The sequence below is a fragment of the Cheilinus undulatus genome, linkage group 12, assembly GCF_018320785.1.
Source record: "Cheilinus undulatus linkage group 12, ASM1832078v1, whole genome shotgun sequence".
Taxonomy (NCBI): Eukaryota; Metazoa; Chordata; class Actinopteri; order Labriformes; family Labridae; genus Cheilinus; species Cheilinus undulatus.
Window position 1 is genome coordinate 37,916,639 of NC_054876.1, and position 25,863 is coordinate 37,942,501.

Genomic DNA, 25,863 nt, shown 5'->3' on the forward strand with positions numbered 1-25,863 from the left:
AAATATAAGTATATAGTCTGAGAACGTTTAATAAGTAAAAATATCTGCCAGTGACATGTATTATTTAATCTAGCTTAGAAAGTCCACTCTGCCTGGCAGATATTTTCACTAATTTAATTAAATCAGACCTTATTTTTCATTGTCATAACTTGAAATAAGATGTTTATCTGGATATTTTGGATGAACATTGCCTTTATTATCAGAATAAGATTTTCATTTTTATTTTTTTCACTGTCAAATACACTTGGCTGGATGGTTGTAATTCTTTGTATGCTTGAGTAAAATGCTGCAGCTCGTCTCCTCACTGAAAAGGAAACAAGCTGCGTAACACCTATCCTAGTTTCTGACAGTATAACGTATCCTAGTTTCTCTTTATTGGCCCTCTGTGAAATCTCTGATCAATTTTAAGATTTTATTGATTGTTTTTAAAGTTTTAAACAGACTTGCACCATTGTATCTTGTCACACTCCAGCCTGACCACTCAGGTCAGCTGACCTGAGATAGATCAGATATTCTTTTTGATTGTGCACATTTTTTATTTATTTATTTTCATAAAATAAATTTTCTTAAAGATTCATGTCTCTAAATCCTATGCATGATCAATGTATTTATGTTGCATTTAAATACAATAAAATCTTCAAACTTTATTTGGCCCTGGAAAGAAAAATTGCAGGGCCTAAATCCAGCTAACATACAGTTATGAAGTAATTGAGAACATATTTTATGTCAATATTTAGGCTAATCAGGGAAATATTTATTTATCTTTTTTATTATTAATGAATTAGGAAAGTATGCATTAATTAGCATATCTGCTATACATGTCATTGTAAATATCCCAGATTATCACAATAGCTAAATTTAATCTGTTGTCCATAGGTATTATTGTTTTAGTTAAGGAACATTTATATTTTAAGTTAAAATGATATGATAATGATTTCTTTTGATACTGTGGCAATAAAAGCAGTCCTAGACACCCAAAAGTTGGCAAGTTATTGTTTTCACTTATCAGTGAATTGCAGAAAAACTCCTGTCTAAATTGCACAAACACAAATTCAACAAACAATTTAAAGGAAATTCCTGCAAATGTCAAACTTGCAAAGAAAGGGGTATCTATTTGAAACATTTTGGTACTAGACTATCAGCAAACAGGCCTTGTACTGCAGTATTGCAAATAAAGACCCCTTTCTTTGCAAGTTGGACAGTGTGCAGGATTTTCCTTTAATTCTTTTTTTTTTTTTTTTGATGGATACTTTGCCCTCTGATGCACCTGTTTACAGAAACAGATGTCCGAAGCAATTCTCCCATGGCAAATGCAAATTCAATCTGGGCCATTTCCACCTACTTTTCTGAATGTTGCCAAAATATTTGTGAGATTAAGACAATGATCTCTCTTTAATTAAGAATGTGAATGAAGATTTTTTTAAAGATTTTAAAACTTTTTAATAACAACAATCTGTAAAATAAGAGGCTTTACCATTTTGAAACACATGGTATTTAAGAGTATAGAAAACTGACAACCTTGATATTAAATGTTGCAAATATGTTTGTACAATTCAAACATTAAATTTTTTTTGCTTTTTTGAAAACTAAAAACAGAAAGTTAATGGTGAAAGGAGGAAAGCTATATTTTTATTTTTTAGTTTAGGCAATTGATGATCAATTGATGAGGAAAGCTCCAAACACATACAGGAAGATTATTGTTATAAAATATCCCAAACTATCTCAAGCTTTTACCATTTTGCTTTGTATAGTTAAGAGTAGGAACTTGTATCCATTGGAATCAGTTCAGTTTGACTTCGTAATTAAAATGGAGACAACTACAGCCCAATTATTTTTTCATTTTGAAACATGCAATGTTTAGCTTCCCTGACTAACAAGCTAACACGTCTGTTATCAGGTCCCTTCAGCACATCTCACAGAGGACATTTACATATATACAATCTAATTATTGTCCTTACTGCCTGTTTGGAGCCAATTACATTAAGCTGTTTACATGCAGAGCACAAGAATGTTATGTTAATGCGGCCATTTTTATGCACTGTTGCTTGCTCTGATGATTGAATAAATGCATCGTTATGTATCTATGCGCTTGGTTATGTGACACCAATCATTTTACTAAAATGGTGTCATGATGCAGCCTTCATGAGACTTTTTCTGCAGCAGTTTATCTGCAGCACAGACAATCAGTAGGACTATTTAATCTGTTATGTTAAAATGCAAAGTAGTGAGGATTACGCTGTTTGTTATTCAAACCTTGAGGAGAATAAAATAGATGTTCACTGACCGGACTGTCTTTCAGGCAAAATTTGAGAGCGAGCCTCTGGACATGACAGGACATGTTTAGTTTATAGATAATCAAAGCTGGGACTGTGTAAACATATTTCCTGTGTGAGTGCACATCTGGAGCTTTAGGGATTAAACGTAATTCTGGGAGCAAAAACACAGAACTACAATATGACCGTTTTTGAAAGGCTGAAAAGGAAAGCTTTTGTTCTCATGGCTCAGCTAAAAGCTAAAGATAAACTCTGAGTACAAAAAGCATCTGAAGATGAAATTGTGATCAAATCGACTGATATCCAATTTAATATGATTCAGATTACTGTGGATTTCATAAAGATTACATAACTTGTGTTGAGTTTTCTCACAAAGCTTTTGTCCCTGTGTGAAAGAAAACAAAATCTTTGATTAAATTTATATTGTGTGACAAAACTTCATAGTTGATTTCATAATAAAGCCATTCTTTTATAGAACCACGCACATTTTGAAGTCCCTAAGTAGCACAAGAAAGTCTGTCTAAAATAATGAAGGCTATTTGGGCAACTGTGTATAATAAATCAAATATGTTTACAGTGACAGCATGTATGAGTGTATGAGAGCTGCTAAGCTGTATGTTCATCATATTTTGGCTCAAAATGACACCTGATGATCATTTAACTCGACAAATATAGACAAAGGATGACATGAAGATAAATCAAACAGAAACATTAAAGCTCCTGTAGGGAAGCTCAAGTTTGTGTCGATTTTGGAACCCTGCTGAATTCATGCTGAGTCTTTGCTTGCTTTGAAAAATCAAAAGTATCCCTCAGTACGTTTACATGCAGTCAGAAAAAAAAGAGTTATAGGTTCTTTGCAGTCAGTGTGATTCTGATGAATGTCCGTGTGGGGTCAGGAAGTAGGGGACAGCCAGTAGGAATGAATGCGAACAGAGGTTCGTACTTTACAGCTCTAAATGGACCTGAACAATGCTATATCGAATTACAATCCCTACACTACCGTTCTACGAAATGGCTCTTTGAAGTGAGCCACTGTGGCTAGCTCCCGTATGAGTGCGAGTTTCTTTCCTCCATCCTGTCTTTATTTAATCCACATTTAAAAATCTAAACTGTTAGCAAATGAAGAGCCATTTGGGAGGAAAACAACCAGCTCTACTGAGCTGAGCCAAATGATCTGGATCTCTTAGAAGAAACCGATTCCCCATCATAATGAGAGAGGCTGGATGGACATCAGCTGAAGATCAGTTTAATGTGCTAAACCGTGACAAACTGTACTGATCCAAATTGAACCGTTTAATAGAAACAGCATAAGTGTTGTGTGACACAGCTCTTTCAGGCTTCAGAGGCTGTTTTTTTAAGTCTTGCTTGCTACCGTTTTTCTGTGACTTTTTATTTGCCTACATGTTGTACTACTTTCAGGACACAAAAGTAGCTTAAAAATAAGTATTTTTTAATTTTCGCAGTCTGAAAGCTTGGTATAGTCATAAAACAACTCAAACATGGCTATTTTGGTAGCATTTCTCTATGTAGAAATTACTTCTTACTCCCCATAGGGAGTTCTCCGATGCTGCTGCCTGACTTCATCTGCAAAGAACCTATTGTGTTGGATGTGCCAGTCTGACTGAAATTGTACTAAATTAAATATCTCAAAGGTGGATTAACACACCCAAATGATGTGGGTGGGGATAAGGTTACTCTTTAACGTATACACCTCAATCCTGGAGAATTAACAACATAAATATTAAGCATATCAGCAGCTGTGTTGTTGGTTTTTATGATAGCTTAGAGGTTTGGCATTCAATTGGTTAGTGCTAAAACTAATGCCTGGAGTGCATAAAAAATGTAGGAGTTATAAAGTTTGTATATAGTTTCACCTTTCCACATACATACAGCTGTTTAGCTGCTTGCATGTGTTAGTAAGGTCAACAGAAGGAAGCCCCACAGCAACTAGCTTAAAGGGGAAATATCACTATCTACTAGAGTGGAGACAGACATGTTCCTGCTGTGCATGTAGACGTAGACAAGAACAGCTCTCCAGTCAAACTGCCTTATCAAGCTTACATTTCCATACATGTAAACGTACTGACTTATAAAAAAATCTCTTCCTGAAGAAATGTTAAATGAAGCTGTTTCTGCAATGCGCTATCACTTTGCCTGACAACTACCCCTCACAGTTGGGATTCCAGGCATAATTTTTAAGTATGTAGAAATAGTCAATGTTGTTGCTGATTGTCTGTTTTACTTTTAGAGATTATTTTGAAGCGTCAATGTTACTTTCAGTCTGTTTCATAACCCGAAAAAGCCTCCTCACATGAGCTTTAAGCTTTCCTGTAGGACCAAACGAATGATGAGCTAAGCTTCAAAGAACAAGAGTTCATTAAATTGGAAATTATAAGTAACATATTTTGAATAAAGCTACACAGATTGATTTTTTATTGTCATTTGTGTGATTCCCTGAAACCCTTGTAAATCTCTGACTTTACTTCTTTGATTGTTCGTGCGCTGCATTCAGGTGAATCGACCTTAATTAGTGATTGACTTCACACACAATCAGAAATTTCAACTTTCATCCTTTGTCCATATGGGGCTAAATGATCGTCAGAGGTCAATTCTCTTCAAAACAAAGCAAAAACTAAAGGTTTTCTTACCCATCGTGCATTTGTGTGTGTGTGTGTGTGTGTGTGTGTGTTTGGCACACATTTGGTTGACAGAAAACAGCAGACGGGGATGCGGATGAGTTTTCCAGTGTTCAGACTTCAGTGAACAGTTCTGTTGTGGCAACAGAGCAGGGCCGTCCCCTCACAGAGCGAGTGTGGAGAGATCAACAATCTGCAGGAGAGAGAAACAAAAGAAGGCACGCATTTGAAACATTGAGATTTTTTCCTCCTGTTTACAGTAACTGTGATTTCAAAGTGTTAGTGTGTTGTCAGTAATTTAAGGTTATATAATATTGCACAGTAAATCTACTTTAAGTCTCCAACAAAAAACATTTCAGAAGATAACAGTTTGGGGAGTTTGTTAACGTGACACGCCAGGTGGATTTGTTTCACACATTCATCTGGAAAACCTCTGATAGAGAGCATTTGGGAAAGGGCAGAGCTTTTGAAAAAAAAAAAAAAAAAAACTCAGAGGGTGATTGGATGAACGTTCTGTCTGTCACATTTTTATGGGCCAATCAAACCAACAAAACACGTGACGTCAAAGTCCCATACCGAGGTGTGCGTGCGCTGCTACCAAAGGAGTAAACAAGGCACAGAACTGGAGAATCCACCTGCTTTGCAAGGTTAGGAGTTTGTAGCCTTGCCATAATAATGGTTCTGTGACAGAAAGTCTTTGAAATATCCACATTTTTACAAAAAGAGCCCTTGCGCTTTTGGAATTTGACTCATTATTCCAAGCTGTTTTTGTCTGCAGTGACAAAGATGGGCACGTCACAGCCTCTCTGTGTCTCGTTCTCTCTATTTAGAGTCATTCAGGCGGTCTCCTCCAGTTTCTAAGTGTTTGCACATGCGCTGTTTACCAAAGCACAATGTGATGATGGTACAGTCTGCCTTTGGTTGTTACAGCGTGTCACAGTGCATTCCGGGAAACAGACAGAAAATATGGTGACAGCATTAGTCACTAATGGCAGGAACGATCGAAAATTGATTATAAATGCATAAAAATGTGTTAAATGTCAGAGTTACTGGTGTGGATTTACTCTTTAAAGAGCCCAAAAAGTCACCCAAGTTCCAAGCTTGCTAGGAAACATTCTGTAAGAGCTACAAAGGCGTGGATAGCGCTCAGAGGAAAAAAAAACAAGTGGCTAGGATTTATGCTAGGGGTGCACCGATTGCAATTTTCTGGCCAATCACCGATCACCGATCTTTAAAAAGCGTGACCTGCCGATTCCGATTTTGGCCGATACTGATTTTTTTTATAACTGGCAGCATTCACCCTCAATGTTCCAATCTTATTTTATTGAAAAACATTGAACAATACCATTGAAACAATACAAACTTGTTGTTTTGACTGCACAAGGTAGTTCTCTCAAATATAAATGAAAAGTTTAGAGCATTGCTGTCCAAACTACTAAATTATATCAGTTCCTTTAGTCTTTCATTTTTCACATTTTAGTAGGTAGAGGTAGAAAAGTATTGGCCGATCACCGATGGAAATCGGCGCTGGCCGGCCGATCGACCGGTGCACCGCTAATTTATGCTTCAAAAGTAATTTAACTTTGATTTAGACACGTCTCTTCTTGTCATATATGACAATGCTGGGTTAATGAGTCTTCAGTGAATCGAATCGTAGGCTGTGAATCGAGATTTGAATCAAATGGTTTTGAGAAGGAGAGCCCTAGATGGAGCACATTAATGAACATAAATACAAAATACATTTGTAAACATGCCTGAGATAGCTAAAAGCCTAGTTTACATATGCAGTCCCTTGACGTTAGACAAAAAAAGATAATACGAGACTTACAATGTACAAAAACAAAATAAATTTTAACTCTGATGGATACAGTTCATGATATGCAATGCAATGTCAGATCCTTGCCTGCTGTTAAGACAAGATGTCAGTCTCTAAATCCTTTTAACAATCTACCTTTTTACAGTTACTCTTTCTAATACATGTATCTGAATACATTTGTCTGAAAGGTTCTATATAAATAGTTTAAATGATTGATCAATGTTTTAAAACAGTACAATATCTTATTTTTATAAGCAATACTACTGAAAACACCCAAATCTTTTTTACTAAAAGGAGATCTTCAGTCCTATCTTTAACCCAAAGCTGCCACAAGCAAAGAAAAGCAGCACTGTTTCAAATGCTAAAATAAACTGAAACATTTGGGCTTTATTCATGCAACTTACACAACAAACAGGAGTCAGACTAAAATCTTTGGTAATCAAAAGTCTTTCATTTCCCACTTTGGGGTGTCCAGGACTGGTACTTAAACAGCTATCAGTATTGTTTGAGTTTTACTACAATCGAATTAAAGTTTAAAATCTGACAACTAGATTATACATCCTTGAAACATATCACATTTATTGAATCTAAAGCTCCCACTTCCTGCTTGCGTAAATATCACATGCTGCACATTATCTCTCTTAAAGGATCCTGTGATGCACGCTGTTGTACATGTCAACAGTTGGTGTTGTCTTTGCGTCAGACTTATCAGTTTGAAAGGCATGTTTGAATTTTTCTTTCACAAGGCCACTTAAAACAACACAAAGAGCTTCCTGCCACAAAGGTTTCTTTTTCTCTTGTGGACAGAGAAGAATTGTTTTATAATATAACTTTATCAAAGAATAACTGTTTGTTCATCAGACAGAAGGGATGATAAAAACGGCCTGTTGTTTGAACAGATCTGACTCACCACATGCACTTTCAGGGTCAAATGATTGTCTGCAATACTAAAACCAGATGACATTTATGGAGGCTCTAAAACAGACATGAACCATACATTTTATTTTACACAGTTTACTGTGATAACAAATACATTTTGGCAGTTTCCTTGAAATCCTGACTTATTTATCCTGTTACATTCAGAAAACAAGCTGTTTTGTCAGAGATAATGAGCTAATTTGATTTGATTCCTCGGGATCTAAAGACTTTAACTTGTTTATAAAATGACCCCATCACAAGAAAATATAGTGCTTAAATGACAGATGTACAGCCATTTACGGTTTCCTTTAACATTTACATTACATTGGAAAACTGGCATTTATGCACCGATTCCCTTCTCCTGTTTAAACTGCACATATCCATCACTTATTCAAGATGCTGACTTTGCCCATTCCTCAGAATTGTTCACCGTTATCTCTTTTCATTGTAGTTAAACCAAATTTAGGACTGTGTCCATTTCAGACGGTAAAAAAAAATAGATCTTTGGTGTATTACAACAGTCAGCTTCTCACAATACAATATTCATTTTACTTTAGCATCTATTTTTTTTTATTCTGGAAGAACAATTTAAAGGGATTTTCTACAAATGTGGATAAAAGTCCACTCGGTCAAAGGTCAAAGTTATTGGACCTCAAATGCTTCAAATTCTCTAACTCCAAGATGAAGTGATCCAATTTTGGAAGTACAAGGCCAAGATGAAAAATTACCCCAGCCCTTCTTCTTAACCCCTCAAGGACTTTTATTATCCTACAGTTTCACACCTTGCAGAGACGTATAACTGCCAGGGGGTAGTATTGGTTAAAGAGATCATAAAAGCCAAAAGTGATCAAAAGTTTTGATCATTTTATGCTTCCATACATTGGCTTGTTTTCCTTTTGTCATCAATTTTTCGATGCTTTTATTGCATCTTTCCTTTTATTGGTGTAATGGCTTTCCCCATGGTTTTGCTTCTGTTTCCCCCTCATTTTTAACCTCCTGGGAGCATTTTCAGTTTCTTATTAACTCTTTTGGGATCAACAAGACCTGATACATTTAAAAGTTCAGCCTTGTCTTGACCAGTTATGACCAGAAACGGTGTTTACAAATTTTTTGAAGGTCCTGTTGCTGCAGAAAATAAAGTACTAGATTGGTTTTAGAGCAGATGTTTAGGCATTATATCGACCAGTTGGTGAGTTGTTGGGGGGTCTTTAGCCAGTCAATGAGAGGGATAGGAGAGTCATTTCAATAAAATTTAGTTTAAAAGTACCAAAGTTCTCTGAAAATTCGCACAAATTTCTCACAATCGTAAATAAATTACCAAAAATTCCTGTGAAAATTCTTCAACATATTTTGAAAGTATCCCAAGATTGTTTCAAATATTTTGTTGAAATGTTTCAGTGAATTTTTGTCTTAAAGCATAAACATCCAGATACATTTTTCTGGGCGAGCAGACGGCATAGTGGTTTAAGGTGCGAACCATGTGCGCGGGTGGCCCAGGTTTGAATTCAGCCTGTGGCCCTTTACTGCTAACTCTCCCTGCTCTCTTCCCCGTTTCCAACTCTATCCACTGTCCTCCTCTATCCAATAAAGGCACAAAATGCCCAAAAATAAAACTAAAAAATTCAGATCAACCATAAAGAAATTACAAATACATTTCTCAGATTTCTATGAAAATGCCTTGAAATTTCAAATCAAATTTCTCAAATTTTCATGAAAAAGCTGAAGGGAAATTCCAACATAAATATCCTCCAAAACTTCCAGTGGATCTCTCCAACTATATTCAAACATGTCCCCCAAATTTCCATGAAAATACTTCCAAATTTCAAAGAAAATTCCCAAAATGGTTCAAACAAATTCCATAAAATTCAAAGCAAATCCTCTCAACATTTCAAGCAAATTACTATGTTGTAGGAAAGCCAAAATGTCATATCCTCATATGTGCATGCAGGGTCTCAGGAGGTTAAATCTCTTTTTAATGATTTTGTCACTACTTATTTATTATTTAAAGTTTTTAATTACTCGAATAACTTTTAATGTTTTTTTATTACTGTTATCTTTTTGTAAGCTACTGTATATTCTCTTGTAATTGTTTCTTTTTGCAGCTCTATCAACTTTCTTTCTGAATTTTTCAAGGCATGTGGAAGTAAGCAAGGTTACAATAGTTTGGATTTTTCATTAGTTTTTATTTTGTTTTCACTTCAATTTCAGTTTAGTTTGAATAGTTTTTACTGCTGGTTTTTAAGTTTGGTTTAAGGTTTTATAATGCTTTGTTTTAGTTCAGTTTTTATAAGTTTTTGTTTTTCTTCATACATGTCAGTGAACGTCATGCATTTTAAAAAATATATCAAAATGGGCTACTCTTCATTTATCATTTTATTCATTTAAAGATGATGTTTAAATACAAATCAAGACATAAAACTACCACTGTCTGAAGTCTTAACCAAACCAATCAGGCAGTTGTACACTCCCTAGGTTTGGGTGTAGGTGCCAGTCAGTATGGTGGGGTGGAAGACTAAAACCAAGGATATTTGTCTCTATTCTATTCTATTTTAGTTTCTCTTTTATGTGCACTATACAGTTTTAATTAGTCTTTGTTTTTTTGATAGAACTTAGTTTTTATTTAGTTTCAGTTAACTGAAATGATTTTTGAATTTTAGTTTTAGTTATTTAGTTAGTTCTAGTTAACTATAATAACCTTGGAAATAGTGTGTTGTTCGGCAACTAAAACTATGACTAAAAATGTTCCTTGACAGCCTTTTTTACGTGACAAAAACTAGACTAAGACGAACCAAAATAGATCTGTGATGCCTAAACTGACAAAAACTAAGTTTAGTTCTCGTCAGGATGACTAAAATTAGAAAAAAATGTAATACGGTTTTTGTTGGACATTCAAAATCCATGATATTTCTCCACCGTGGGTAAATCTGTCAAAAAACAATGCAGCTGTAGCTATTCTTTCTCTCAGCTGTAGATGAGCAAAGTACACACTACCAAGACTCGGTACCAGATCTAGTCAAGAAAATAAATGCTTGGACTTAAAAAAATAATAATAAAAATAATAAAATGTGAGGACGTTGTATGGACTAAAACTAGACTAAAATGTTATGCGTTTTTGTCAACTAAAACTAGACTAAAACTAAAAGGATGAAAATGACTAAAATGTGACTAAAACTAAAATGCATTTCATTTAAAGACTAAAACTTAGACTAAAATTAAAATTGCAGCCAAAATTAAGCCTGCTTGGTGGTCAGACATTGATAAGGGAATTGTTAAGATTAGATGTAAATGATATTGATGAATTGAACCAATTGGAACCAATTTTCGATTCCAACCTCTACCTCTAAATTAAACAAACAAATCCCATCTGGCAAGGTCCTGGTCACTGAGCCATTCAGGGGCCCAGCCACGATGTTTGGGTTTATTATGTTGGTTTGGGTTTCTATTCTTGGTTCAAATGGATGCTTTTTCTTGTATGTCAAACCAGTTTGTAAATTGTCATCGATTTTTAAGGTGCTATAAAAATAAAGTCATCATGACTCCTAAATGATGCCAACATGTGTGGTTATGTGATATCTACATAATTATTTTCGTCTTATTGGCAATTAACGAGCCTATTTATCTGTGTATTAATAAACAGCAGCCGCCATCCTCCCTATAAGCAGAATTCATGTATAGAGTTCAATAATCAGAATATGAAAGCGTGATAAAAGCTGTGGCGTATAGGAGGAGAGACTCATTCAATCACTAATCGCAATGTGAGAAATTAAATCAAAGAGTAATTTACAGAAAATAACACAGCCTTCTTTGCCTTGCTATGCATGTAAAACACATAAATAAACTCCCCACGAATGAAATAATAAGAGAATTGTTCTGATTATACATGTACACGTACAGATTGAGAAGAATTAGCATATCAATCATGTAAATGTTGTAGCTGCTCTGAATAAATAAATAAAGAGCACATGTTGTTTGTTCCATTTAGTCTTCTGATTAATATTTATATTTACCTGTTTGTTTTCATTTTAATAAACTGATTTCTTTAACATAAAAAGACGTGGATTTCTTTTACATTTTCATTTAAATCCATTAAAAATGCACTTCAGCCGACAATGTTAAGCATTAAATAATTGTGCAATAAGGGAACCCTTAGAGCCACTGTGTGAAATCCTGCAGCCGACAGCACACCCACACATGAACATAAACACCTTGCCTGTGTTCTGTCCCCTCTACCTCCATTTGTGTGTAATGGCTCATTACCAGCAGACAAATCAATTGGCTTTGCTCTCTGAACACCCACTTGTGATAATAAGAGACTCTACAGAAATCCCACAGCCGAAACACGGTGCTGCCCTCCAGCTTGAGGCGAAGGTACACATCAGTAAAAGGATGAAAAAAGGAGAGTGAAAAGGAGTGACTAAGAGCCAGACAGGAGTTTTGTCTGTGGATTATGCACATCGTGTTAAAAGCTTACATCCAGCTAACAACCAAGAATTATAGAGTTTTTCCACTCATTTATTTTGAACATCTTCACTCTGTTCTCACTTGTTCATTAAAGCAATGGCAATGAGGGCTACAACTTAATATTATAAACTTAATCAGTTGGTTATTTTCATGATTGATATTCAAAAAACAGTTAAAGGTCTGTTTATTATCACTGAGGACTAAGAAAGCTAATAAATATTTTGTGTTGATTTTGCACCCGCCTTGTGGACAAGGCTCTTATATCTCTATGATTTGTTTTGATAATTTTTATGTTCTTTAACATATTCATGTGTTCCTATTATTTTTTTATGTCTACTTTATGTTTCTTTACTTTTTAATATTTAAATATTATTTAGGATCAAGTCAGCCCGCTAAGTTTTCTGCCTTATGTCTGCTTTATATCTTGTCTTTGATTTGCTTATTAATTATAGTTGTGCAAAAATAAAACAAGACTCACCTGTCCTACTATAAGAAGGGGCTGATGTTACACACTTTAGCCCTTTAACCTGTTCAAAAACTCATAATATTTAAATGTCAGTTTTTGAATTAAAATCAAAATCAATTCTTTCAGATTTGTGACAAACAAAAATCTTTTTATGATCAAAGTATCATTAAATGTTATGACAACGTTGTATTTATTATAATTTGAATCGGTTTAAGCTAGTCTTGTAAACAATGTCTGCTCCCCTCATGCAAATTTTGTCCTCAGTCAGGTCTCTAATGGTACACAATGTTCTTTACCCCCTCATTGTTAAAGAGAAATTTTAGCATGATCTGGTCTGCACTGCCAGTTTCTCTTACCTTGACCATCTTTTCTGCTGCTCTGGTGTGCTCTCAGTTCTTCTGACTTATAGAAATCAATACTGGCATAAGTGTTGAGGCTCGAGCCAGCACTGCTGCCCATCGCGCCTCCTCCAATGTTGTAGGCGGCAGAGGTGCGCTCCACTCCAGCTTGAGGGCTCTCCTTAACGGCCAAGTCAAGGTCAATATAGTTAAGGCCTTGTTCAGCAGATGAGGTGGAGGCTTGTGGTGGAGGTGTGGCAGATAAACCAGCTGTCTGCCTGTTCTCCCAAGGTGAGCAATCCAAACCGTGCCGATGATTCGCTGCCTGGCTGCCCTCCGAGAAGAGGGAGGTAGAAGAGGGTGGGTGGCGTGGATGCGAGGGAGGTGAGTTAAAAGTCTCTGAGCGGTGGCTCTGCCGTCCCTGCTGGTCACCTCGGACCAATCTGCTGCTGCGCTCAGGAGACTGGAAGGACTTGACTGGAGAAAAGCCCAAGTTTGCCTCCTGCTCCATGGATAAGGATTGACCCGAGTGGATGGCAGGTCTTGCTGAAATGCTGGGATCTGAACCTTTGCTGTCCGTAAATGGAGCAGGGGAGTCTGTTGGCAAGGCTGCCATCTTTACTTTTGTTCTGTAACTGGTATTGCCCTCTGCTGCCAGAGGAGAAGACGTGCCATGTTCATGTCGGGCCTTTGGGGCAACAGCTGGTGAGCCCTGTGGGGTGCTGAATGTCGATCTAACAGGAGTCAGGGGCACAGAGGGCTTCCCTAAATCCATGCTGACGTACTCTGCAGAGGACGACAAGGGTGCGGAGAAGCTACGAGGAAGGGCTGCAGGATTATCATGGCAGAGAAGTGGTTGATTGATGGGCCTGAGTGTCCCATGGATCACAGGCTGTCCGTGTTTCGATCCCACACGTCTCCCTCCATTGTACTTTTCGTCCTCCTTGAACACAATACTGACATACTCACCAACATTTGGAGACACTGACGGCAGCAGATTCTCCTTCACCCTGGGCAGAGTGTTTGCTTTGGCTATGTCTGATGACATGCTCAAGGGGCGACCCCTCCTTTGTTGCTTTGGGCTCTTACTGCTTGATCCACGTTTTTGATGGTGACGCCCTTCTTTTGTGCATGTCCCCGCGCTCTTGAACTCTGCTCCAGTCCTCAATAAACTTAGTCCCCTCCCTGCAGACATGGACTTGTCTTCCAGGCTTTCACTGCTGGCTGAGCTGGAGGAGAAAGAAGAGGAAGACATGGAGAGTTGACAACCTCCTGTAGAGCCAACTGCAATTTTGTTTCTCTTGCTGTACCCCACCCCCCCTCCCCTTCCAGCAGTATCAAGCCCGCTGCTGTCCTTTTTTCCTTCCCCTTTGTTTAAGTCATCTTCAAAGCGAGTGTACAGAGTATGCTGATATGCTCGTGGCAGGGAGAAGTAGGAGTTGAACATTTTTGGTTGCAGTTGGTGCTGCTCAGGGTGGGAGGGTGGTGTGCTGCAGGCAGAGCGACTGCACACAGGTGAGATGTTCATGTAGTCACTAGCCACCCGGCTCTCCATGCTGCCCCTGCCATCCCACATGCCGAGTCCGTGCAGGTCTGTGGAGCTGCTGCTGTTAGGAGACATGACCATGTAGCCTTCTGAGCTGGGCTGGCGGATGTGCTGAGGCGGGGAGACGCTGTTGTTGGGGGTCATGGCCATATACTCATCATCTGCCCCGGGTTTGGCGCTGGGGTCTGACATACCTATTGAGAGAGAGAGTGAAACAGGAGGAGATGTCACTCCAGGCAACATGGACATGTAGCCGCTGTCCACACCTCCTGGATCAACTTCTCCCCGACTTTTGTCGGCCCTCTTTCTAATCTCCCCCACGTCAACGCCACTTGTGAGGACTCCTGAGCTGTGGTGCAAATCAGCTCTCCCTCGGCTACCACTCTGGGACATGATAGCGTATTCTTCATCATCTTCGTCATCTTCATCTTTTCTATGTGGAATCAGTCGCTCATGAGCTGCCAAAGGGAGGGAAGCCCTCTTGCTTAATAGTCTGCGTTCTGCTTCGGATTCCCTGCTGGATGCACGTCTCAAAATCCTGCGACCTTTGGAGCGATGATGGGAACCAAGGAGACCCTCTCGCTGTCCCATCACTATGTAGCTGGATGAGCCTTCTCCATGAACATGATGGCCAGATAGGCTGGGAACGAGCAGAGAGTGCTCCCCAGGACTGGAGCCATATTCATCAGAAGAGCCGTAGTCACTGGGTGAACCTGAAACAGAAACTCTCTGAGAGACCCGAGGGTAGGAGCAGATAGTCATGCCTCCCACTGCTGCCCCCACCAGGCCACACTCAGAGCCATGACCAGAGCTAGAGGACAGACTCGGTGCAGGGGAGGGGGCAGGATTAGGTGTGTAACGTGCAAGACTAAGGGTTATTTTAGCTGGAGTTGGGGCCCTGGTGGGCTTTGGCCTTAGTGTTGGTGTAGTTGAGCAGGAACCATTAAGACTTGGGCTGGAGCTCGCCCACGTCCCTCTTGCACTGGCTCCACTCTCCTCCGACCTGGCGCCGATGCTGGCAGTTCGCGCCCTTGGGAATCCGTGGCGTGATGTTGGTGAAGTGCTGGTGCTGCTGCCTCCTCCAGGGGTCTCTGTGCGGGCGCGCCTAGAGAAGCCCACCTGGCTCGGTGGCAGGTTTGGATGATGACGACGACTCGGGACACTGATGGGATTAGAGGCAGTACCACCTCCACAAGACGTCCCCACAGATTGAGATTTACTGCGCTGCCGGAACTCCTCACTCAGGGCCTTCATGGCCTCCAGAAGGGTTTCATGCATGTTCTGAGCCACCACCGAGTCATCGACCTGCATCCAGAACTCTCCTGGACCAGTAATCGCTGAACGACCCACCTCAATGAAGAAAAAGTTCTCTGAATGGCCACACCTGCGAACATTCATCAGCTGCAACACCACGGATGCCACATCAGAGTTGAGTTTGACAAAATTGACCGTCTTGTCAGTTAGGCACAGCCGGTATATGCCCACTAAGTTCCTGGCATGTCCAAGACCTTTAGGCCAAACCTTGACCTGCCATACTTCCTTGAAGGTTGGAACAGGAGACGGTGAGCTACACTCTCCACTACTCCCATAGTCTTCAGGAGTCTTACCTACAAAAACAACAACAACAGAGAAATAATTATAAATATTGAAAACACCAAAAGGACTGTATATTTTCACCAGAACCACATCATGTCAAAACACTGATTGACTTGGGTGAATTGCTGGGTATATGTAGGTATAATGTATAAATTGTGTTTAAAATAACAGTTTAGTCATGTCTGAAACGGATGCTTATGTTATTTTAAATACTCCTTTTGGGGTAACACTACCATAATGGCAACAATTTCTGTCATCTTTGACCACAAAAACAGATTAGAGTTGCCCCAAAGATAAATCTCTTCAATAAATCAGCAGTCAGGTGAGCTATATGCCAGTATTAAATTAACTGGAAACAACAGCAAACATCTACAGCTGATATTTGTTCATCCACACATTCTCTGCAGATGTTTGTCAAAGGGGCTGATATCAGCTGATACCGATGTTAAACCAATGCATCTGTGCACCCCTAGTATACTGAGTATACCCACTTATTTTTTAGTCTCCACTTCTAAATCCCCTCTGATGCACATCAACATTAAGTAGTATGTTGTAATTTTCTTCGGATGGAGAAGGAACTTGCCTTAGTCTATCTCTAATTGACTTGTACTTGTTATGGCCTTTGTTGGTTGGCTGATGCAAACAGAGCTGGTGGTGCTACTTTTATCACCTTACTTCCATCGTCATAATTCGATAATATTATGAAGAGGGAAGCAGGAGAAGTTGAGTGTCAATGTGCTAATACCAAAGGCCTAACTTCAGGTATACCAAATATGCTGGTGCAGTCTACAACAAGCTGTTTATCCTCTCCAAGATGGGTCGCTAAAAGATGTGAGGCATAAATTAAGAGTATACTGACTTCTACATGCACCACTACACCACTGATTGAAAATATGTGGACAAATGAGTGTAGTTGACACTAAAATGTAATATTTTGCTCCTCTATTGATAAATGCTACATAATTACAGATACACTGTGTCTGCTAACTAACCACTTTGCAGTTAACACATCGCCATAAATTAAACTTCGACTCTAAAATTGTTTTGTTCTCAGGAGGAATGGTATACATTTAATAAAAGCATAATGCTGAATAGTGAATAATGTGTGGTAGTTCAGCTCAATTGCAATCATACAAAAAATGATAGAATTTTCAAAATAAAAAGCTAATTAAATATGTGGGAATACAGCCCATGTCACATTTGCAAAACAACTAACAGAAGGGGTGTTTTCCCTCCCTTTTCTCAAGAAAAATATTCAATTCATTGGAGGTTTTTCCCATAGGAATCACAATAACCTACTGTAAATAAACCTGCTTAAATATCGTACTGCATGCCCATGCATAGGTTTTCCTTGCAATAAACTAAGAACATCGTTTTATTGTCGATGTCTGGAGACATAAATTTAACAAAATGGGGGTCTGTTCAGCTTCATGAAAACATTCCAGATGGGCAAGCCCCACTCAGTCCCTGTTATCTGAAATGCTGAGGATAACAGGGAGGGTGGGTGGTGGTGTTCGGCTCCAGCATAAGGATAACAACGTAAACACGAGGATAACCAACAGAAACACATTTTTTTCAGTGAGAGCGCACTGACGATGCCCTCTCTTCCCTACCAGCAGCAGCACCAAGTAACACAAATGTAGGTTAGGCGAGCGGCAGTCAGCGCTGTGCAGAAAAACAAAAACACAGGCTTCAGCGGAGTGCACCACGATAGGCTACTACTATATGATGCATCCGTTGGATGGTTGCTATATGCCCACTGCGCCATGCAAAAATACACCATCGTTTGACATGAGCTGCATTTTGGACAAAAAGACGATCGGTCGATTATTATCATTGCATATATGTGCTACTGAATGCATAAAAATGCAATCTTAAGTCTAATAATGATCCGCAGGTTATAACTGTAATATATTGAGATTGTGCAGCACAAACACAGCACATGCCGCCCATAGCGTGGTGGTGTACCCCGTTTAGAAGGATCCACCTGCCTCTTGCTTAAAAACACACCGTTTATAGTGCATCACTATGACTTGTTTTTTAAATCGAAATGTATAAATAGACCTGAATCAAAAAATCTCAATATTCGAGCAGGTGATATACAATGAACGATGAGGCATGGCCGAGCCAAATAGTAAATGGAGAACAAACAGCCTACGGCAGGATAGGCCTGATGCAGAAACAGACAGTAGGAATCACATCAGTCTTCTCATGTCTTACAGTTGCACTGAAGGTCCAGCATCGCTTGGTACCACTCATTTTGGATCTCCTCGCTGTCTGCAGCGATGGCAAAGCTCTCGCTGCGGGTATAAAGGACTATCATGTGCTTGTTTTTGGAATCTGCCCGCTTGTTGATGTTGAAGCAGGTCTCCAGGCTCAGGACTTTTTTGGGCACAGGTGATTTACTGCGGAATTTCTTCTCGTTTTCATAATACTCCAGTCGAGCAGGACCATGCTCCGAGGCCGCCCTCAGCACGAAGAACCGCCGGTGCATTGATTTATGCTTGCGGAGATAGCCGCTTTTCTGCACGTCTTCATAGTTCTGCGGCTCGGCTGCTTGGTTCTCCATGGCCAAGGCAGGGCAATAAATATAATATGCCAAAAAATCTCAGGAAAAATATCGAAGTTTGAGCGTACTCCTCTTAATCCATTGCAGCTACATCCCTCGTCCTCCCTGTGTCCACATTTAAGTGTCCAGCATATAAGCGGAGGATCAGGATGGAGAAATCAGCCAAACCATGTTTTGGATCTGGTCTCATCCTCTGAATCCAGCAGCTGCAGGAGGGTCCGTGCACCGAGCGTGCACAGCGTCCACCGCTGCTCGCCCCGTAGCCCAGCCCAGTCCTGCCCGATCAGGTCCAACCACGGTGCAGTTCAGCTGCTTCAAGTCGTCTCCTCCACCTGTCTGAGGTTGCCTACTGTCAGTCTCACCAACCCCTGTAAAGCTACGCACAGAAATACAAGAACTTCCGGCGGTGATTTTCAAAATAAAACAACGGCCGAATTGAATGATAAGCCCTGCAGAGGCGCCAACACCTGCTTATCAGTGGCTCTCTATTAAGCTGGCTTTGAGAGACGATTTAAGATTCTGAGACAATAATTGCTTTTCCTTACTCATGCTTTTAACCTTTAATATAGACTTACATTTATCATGAACGGTGGACTGTATGCACCGCTGTTGCTTGGTGACGTTCATCCTGGCTGGCCGTTAGCTTTCTTCGTTGTTACTCAAACCGCTGTAAATAGATTTTAACATTCCAATGAAAACATAGTAATGGGTTATAATACGTTTTTTTTACTTTTATTTCTCGATGATTCTTGGCTTCACCAGTTGTAACCACGACAACGATGTTTGTAGCCAATAAGTTGAACTTAGCGGTTACACTGCGGCTACCTTTTAGGTCGGGTCGTGTCGACTAATTTAGCCACTTAAATAGCCTTAGTGCCGTGTTGGTCAGTACATGTCTTTCGGGGATTCTTCCAGGCAAGTAAATAAATTTTATGACCCAAAGTACAGTTTATTGTAATGTGGCTGTACGAGCTAACTAGCACATTGACTAACTAACAAAACTAGCTACATGCACGTTGTGTATCTTTCACATTTTTTTGCTAACCCTTAGCTGCTCTCTTGTACCTACCTCTGTCATCCAGGTGTGGTCAATTATGGCTATAGAAAGTCAACATGGCGCCATGTCGAAGACTGCTCAACAACTTTCTACATCTGTATGAGTGAGTAGCTTTACTATCAGCAGCATTCTTGGCATACATCTGACAAGTTTTCGTTGAACAACTACATACCTATGTCATGAAAAGTAGGCTACAGCCAACTCAAAACCAGTTTTGAACCAGTGTTTTTAGTAACTCTTCTTAAAGGCTATTACATTATCCCTGTGCCCTTTTATTCTTCCAAGTACGCTGGTCAGGCTCTGTAGAAATGACAGTTTTGTATGATCATGAATAAACGAAATGTATTCTGCATTTTGTGGGTGTTTAATGAAAAGCAACTTTCTATGCTTTAATTTTGAAGGCCACTCTGCTCAGTTTCTGTTTTCCCCTGTCCTCTCTGTGTTTGACTTGATGCGGCTTCTGCCAGACTGGCACCTCGAAGCCGGTGCCAGTCAAATGTCAGAAGAGGCTTCAGGACTGATGAGATGCTCAGAGGAACACTGTGTTCAACAGGAAAAAAAACTACGTTTATGATCACGAGAATGATCAGACACAAGTTTTCATGGTTTCTTTTGATACTTGGCAGATGGCTGAACAAAAAAATGAGGGAACGCCTGCAGAAGATGCTAGTTTAGCAGTCTGGGAACGAGAAGTGAATGTGCTTATACTGATGTGCCATAGCATGATGACTACTTTTGTATCTACTGAAATCCAATACAATAGTTCTACCATGGATTTAATAGGGATTCTCAATGTTGGATTATTGCTGATATCAGACATGTCAAGATTTCTCAACCTTTTTTTTATCTGTCAAGGCAGCCTTTGTTAATTCAAAGACCTCAAATCACCCCAGTCAAGATGTACTAATGAAAAACAAACCTTCTACATCCCTTAGACTGCTGATTGAATAATGTAGAAATTAATAACAAAATCTTCAAAGCTATGTTTCTGATAAAATAAATGCCTGTATTTTCACATAATGGAAAAACACTCTTTGACACATATTTTGCTGCATGTCGGTATCAAATCTTCAACAGGAAGTTGTGTTGTCCTGTTATGCACACTCTGACATGCCATCATCACACCTTTATTAGGAAGCCATGTAGACTTCAGAAACACACTCTGATGCAGTGGTGTGCACAGACTTTTTCAAGGGCAGAGACATAAAGAAAAAAAAAGGGCACATACAGTGCGTTCTCGCCACTGAAGAGGGCACTAAGTTTCGCGTGTTTTCGAGGGCACTTTAGACATGTTTATATGTTATACAAATGGCACATTATATAGCCTTAAAACAGACTAACTAGACAGACTACTCAAGTTAGTTTGTTGTTAGGATCACTATCCACAAGAACTGTGTAGATTCAACGTTGGACTGTGAAGAACACACAGAAATAAATAGATAAATCCCAAGGGGGTCTGGGGGTCTTCCCCCAGAACATTTTCGATTAAGTAGATGCCATTTCCTGTATTCGTGTGCATTTTAACACCATATTAGCACCAGATAATCCAAACTGGTTCTATGAGATATAGATCTGGCTCAATATGGTTAAAAAAAGGTCCCAACATAAAAGTCAGTATTTCTTGGTCCTAATGGTCTTCTGGAGTTTTTTCCACCCAAGAGGGCAGTTTAGTGTGTTTCGCCAACCAGGAGGGCACTTTAGCATGCGATTTGGCTCCCTAGAGGGCACTTTAGCATGCGTTTTGGCTCCCTAGAGGGCACTTTAGTGTGTGTTTTGGTTCCAAAGAGGGCACTTTAGCACATGTTTTGGCTCTCGGGGGCACTTTAACGTGTTTTTTGGCTCCAAAGAGGGCACTTTAGCATGCGTGATGGCTCTCGAGGGCAATTTAGCACGTGTTTTGGCTCCCAAGAGGGCACTTTAACACATGTTTTGTCTCCCAAGAGGGCACTTTAGCACGTGTTTTTCAACAATTGGGCCACGAGCCCACACACACACACACACCACACACCACTGCTCCGATGCATTTCTCCCTCCATGAACACCAACTGAACAGTGAAAAAAAAAAAAAAAAAAAACGCAAGTTTTGCCAAGTGCATACTGAAATAATCCTATTCATTGTTGACCTAAATGTTGATGTGATTTCAGGAAAAGGGCAAATGATATGATTGTGATTGGGATACTAATGATCTGCATATTCATGGTAATTCTAGGTTGACTTTATGCTTTTCAAAGCACCCCAAAGTTTACTTAAAAAAAAACAAAGGTCAAAACTTTTTAGAAAAAAATACATACATTTTTGAGATTATGAAGGTTGATATTTAACCAAATGGGGTATTTCAGTTAAAAAACAGATATTTATGAAACAAAAGTAGTCATTTTTAAGTTTGAATGGTCATAATTTTGTACTTAAACTCAAAAATATAAGTAGACAGAAGCAAGCAACCTCTTAGATGTAAAGGCTGGTAGACTTAGTTTTGATATCTAATTATATCTAATTTATGAAGTCCTGAATATTGCACCTGTACCTGTTTTTTTATTTATTTATTGCAGTGTCAGTTTATTTTCTGTTTTCCTTCTCTTTATCATCCACATGGTCACAATTGATCTTTTCCTTATGACCTTTATAAGTGGCAATGGCTTTGAAAGCTTAAAAAAATGTTACTAATGTTAACTTTATTTAAAAGGGACTGTTTAGTTACAAAAGCAATAATAAAATGTAAACAAGTGTGAAAAAAACACAACATTAAATCAACCTAAAGAAAAGCCACAACATTTGAAAATATATATAAAAATAATGTTGATATTTGTTACATTTCTAAAACTAATTTTTAGTATCCTGATTGCAACATTAATTAGGTCTAAAAGCTAACCCTTTAAATCTGCTTACTCTCTTAATGCACACAAACTATGTCCATGTATGTTTAGTTGTTACCATTATTACGTTACGTTCTTGTTCATTGTTTTTTCAGCCTCAGTCATTTTAGCTGTGTATTTGGAATTATTCAGTGATATTTTGCTGATATCAAGTAATAGACATATGTGAGAGGGTAGAAAAATGCCTTTTTTGAGTTCCTATGGCTGTTTGATGTGTAGTGCTGTCCATGGTGCTGATTGTGTGACATGTGATTTCATTAGATGGTTTGTGTTTGAGTTACCAACCATGTTAATAATGGCTGCACTGTCAAGTGTTTATGGCTGGCTTTGACCTACCTGCAAAAAGTGGTATTGAATTCATCTTTAATGTGTTGCAGATCACCAAAGTGCAAAAGTCAGAGAAAGTATACCCTATAATTGTAAAGTTCATGAGTTAACTGGGTATTCTCTCCTTTGTGTGGGTGGATTTAAAGTCATCTTCATGTCACAGACCTATGTGGTGGTAATGTTCAGGACACAGACATTGAACAGCAAGTGGGTTTTCAAGGAGGTTCTCATTTCTTGGTGTAGATTGGAACTTAATTGGTTGGACTGAATATGAGATTAACTGCACAGAATTTAGCAGAAGTTACAACTTTTCTGGAGAGCATGCATGTCTGAACACATTTAGGCAGTGGTTCCCAGACCCCAAAAGTGGCCCTTATACAGTTTCCTAATAATGGATAGTTTATATACATTGTAGACCATTTTAAAGAACAAGTGTATGTAGTCTACAATCTAGAGTATTCTTGAAAGGCACATATTGTGCAAAATACACTTTTTCAGGCTTTTATAGCAAAAATATGTGCCCCCGGCTTGTCCACAATCCCCCTATGAATCACAAAAATCCATTCCCTCCCTCCCTTTTTCCACCGTTCAGAAAGTGCATGCTGAAACAAGCTGTCTCAGATTTTCCCCTCATGATGTCATGTGGGGAGTTAGCACCGCCCCCCAGTTCGGTTGGCCCTCCCTGCTTGGAAGAAATTTCCGCCCTCCTCTCCTGATCCATTAAGTCACATCCATTTCCTGAGAGGGGCAGAGTCAGACAGCTCAGTAACATTTAAAGCCACAGATACAGAAACAGCTCAATCTGAGCAGGGCTGAAACAGAGGGGTTTTTTAGGCATGCAAAAATCCTTTACTGGAGTGTTTTTTTCAGCAACAAACTTCACAGGCATGTTTTGCGGACCTCTGACACCAATATAAACTTGTCTTAAAAGGGTAAAATACGTGACCTTTAATCAAAACGAGTGGGGGGGACCTAAGGACACAAGGTTTTGAACCGCTGCCCTAAGGTACCCCTTGATACTTCTGAATGAGCCTTTAAGAAACCACAAAGAAATAGCAGTGACATGGTAAATTTGAATCAGATGTCTGTGTTGGAGAGAGTGCCCATAGATGAGGCAGATCACCACTTTGAACTAGACCAGGACAGCAGCAGTGAAGCAGGATCTTTACACAGCAGAGGATGGCCAAAACAAAATGACAGTCATCCAGGAGGTCAAACAGCCAAAGGAGAACCAAGAGGGTAGCATCAAAATCTGACCAAGTGGCTCAGTGGGTCACATAAGGGCAAGAGTAGCCGGGATGGTAAAGCCAGTTAACTGACTGATCTGCAGCATGACACAGAGAAACACACAATTCAGCAATCTGGCTTGTGAGGTTGCCAAGTTTCCAGTTATGTAGGTTATTGTGTCATTACAGTAGTCCTTGATTAACTGTGATTATGCAGTTTTTTGAGTATCATAGTTATACTTAATCATTAGTGTGACACAGTTGACATATATCCACTTGCCACTCTAAAAAAAAAACAAAAAACAAGCAATCCCTTATTCTTGTCGTGAATGACATTCTTTAGCATGAAAGAAAAATGCAAAAGCTGAAACAATTGCACAACCAAAATACCAACGAAGATTTGGCAAAGTAGCCTGACACTCAGATCACATTGCCCTCATCGCAACCCTGTTATTGGCAGAAATTAAAATAGTTTTAGAGCTGATATTGTCTTTGGGCAGTGATGTCATTTCTTGATCATCCTGCTTTAAGAAATGACTTTTTGTGAAGTTTTTGTGATTTCACAAAGTCCCTTTAAAAATACATTTATTCTCTATTCATAGCTCATCAACAATAGAGAAGTTGGTAATGTCGTCTCTTTTAAGAGGATCTCCTGATCTAAATATCCAGAACTGAAAGTGCAATTTAGTTCTGTTACTTTTGTCATTGTTTACATCAGGAAATACAATCTTTGCATAAATCCTGAACTTTTTACAGATGCATACAGCATATTTCAAGGCAGTCCCCGACTTTGATTTTTCAGCTATAAAGAAGTGGAGTCACACCAGCTAAAGTAAAAAACAAGCTGGTCTAAAGCTTGTTAGCATCACTCTAACTCGCTCAGGGATTTGTGGTGGCATGTCACCTCAGCAGATTTCAATTGAGTTACTGTTTCTTCTTCATGATTGAGAGATCTAGTGTTCCTGATGCTCTGAATATGCCATACTTTGTCTTATGTTAAAAGCTGCTTAAAACCATAGAGCTTGTTATGATTGGTGGCATGAGTTAGATTTAAAGGATGTGGATCACTATTGTAAATTGTGCAGATAAATGGCTTGCATAGAACTTGCAGTATGACTACCTGGCTTTTATTTTATCAGTGATATTCTGTTCTGCTTTTTGTAAATCTCAGTTAACTGTAAAATCAGAACAGCATTTGGGAAAATTGCCTGAACACAAAGAGTCAAAAACAGACAATAAGACAAACATGTTTAGACACAATCTTCACTAAAACCATTTTATTTACAGAGACACATTGAGATCACTTTCAAAATGAACAATACAGTCCATTCAGTTTTGATGAGATCTATCTATTTGGCAAATTGATCAAAAATCTAGAAAGTAGAGCCAACTTAATGCAATATAATAACTTATTTTCCCTTAAGATACCCATCAAAATATCATCCAAACATCATATTCATTTTTATCCAGATTCCTTTGTTTCCACTTTGTCAGGGATTTATTCATGCTAGACGGGTCTAGCAACTTGATAGTGAAGTCCTCAGATGTCCATTTTTAAGCTAAGTTTGAAAAACCAGAGTATGCTAGAAGTAGTAAGCAGTGAGCTCCCAATGATAATAACTGTTGTTGGAGAAAAGTCCCGTCTTGATATTGTCTTTCCATTGTTGCTTTGACATCAGTGCTGTGGCAGCGAATAAGCAAGCCAACAGAGAGTGATTGAACAATGCAGTTCCTGGCTTGTTGGATGCACTGTGATGAAG

At 39.0% G+C, this 25,863-nt stretch overlaps 1 protein-coding gene across 1 annotated transcript; it reads right to left on the reverse strand.

Moving 5' to 3' along the window:
- Nucleotides 1-5,032: 5,032 nt before the first annotated feature.
- Nucleotides 5,033-18,619, reverse strand: si:ch211-284e13.4 (insulin receptor substrate 1-B). Its single transcript, XM_041802156.1, has 3 exons — nt 18,271-18,619; nt 12,927-16,061; nt 5,033-5,102 (listed from the first exon to the last, which is right to left on the reverse strand). Exons 1-3 carry the CDS (start codon nt 18,617-18,619, stop codon nt 5,095-5,097), a joined length of 3,492 nt encoding a protein of 1,163 aa, XP_041658090.1. The 3' UTR covers nt 5,033-5,094.
- Between the last annotated feature and the right edge of the window lie 7,244 nt (nt 18,620-25,863).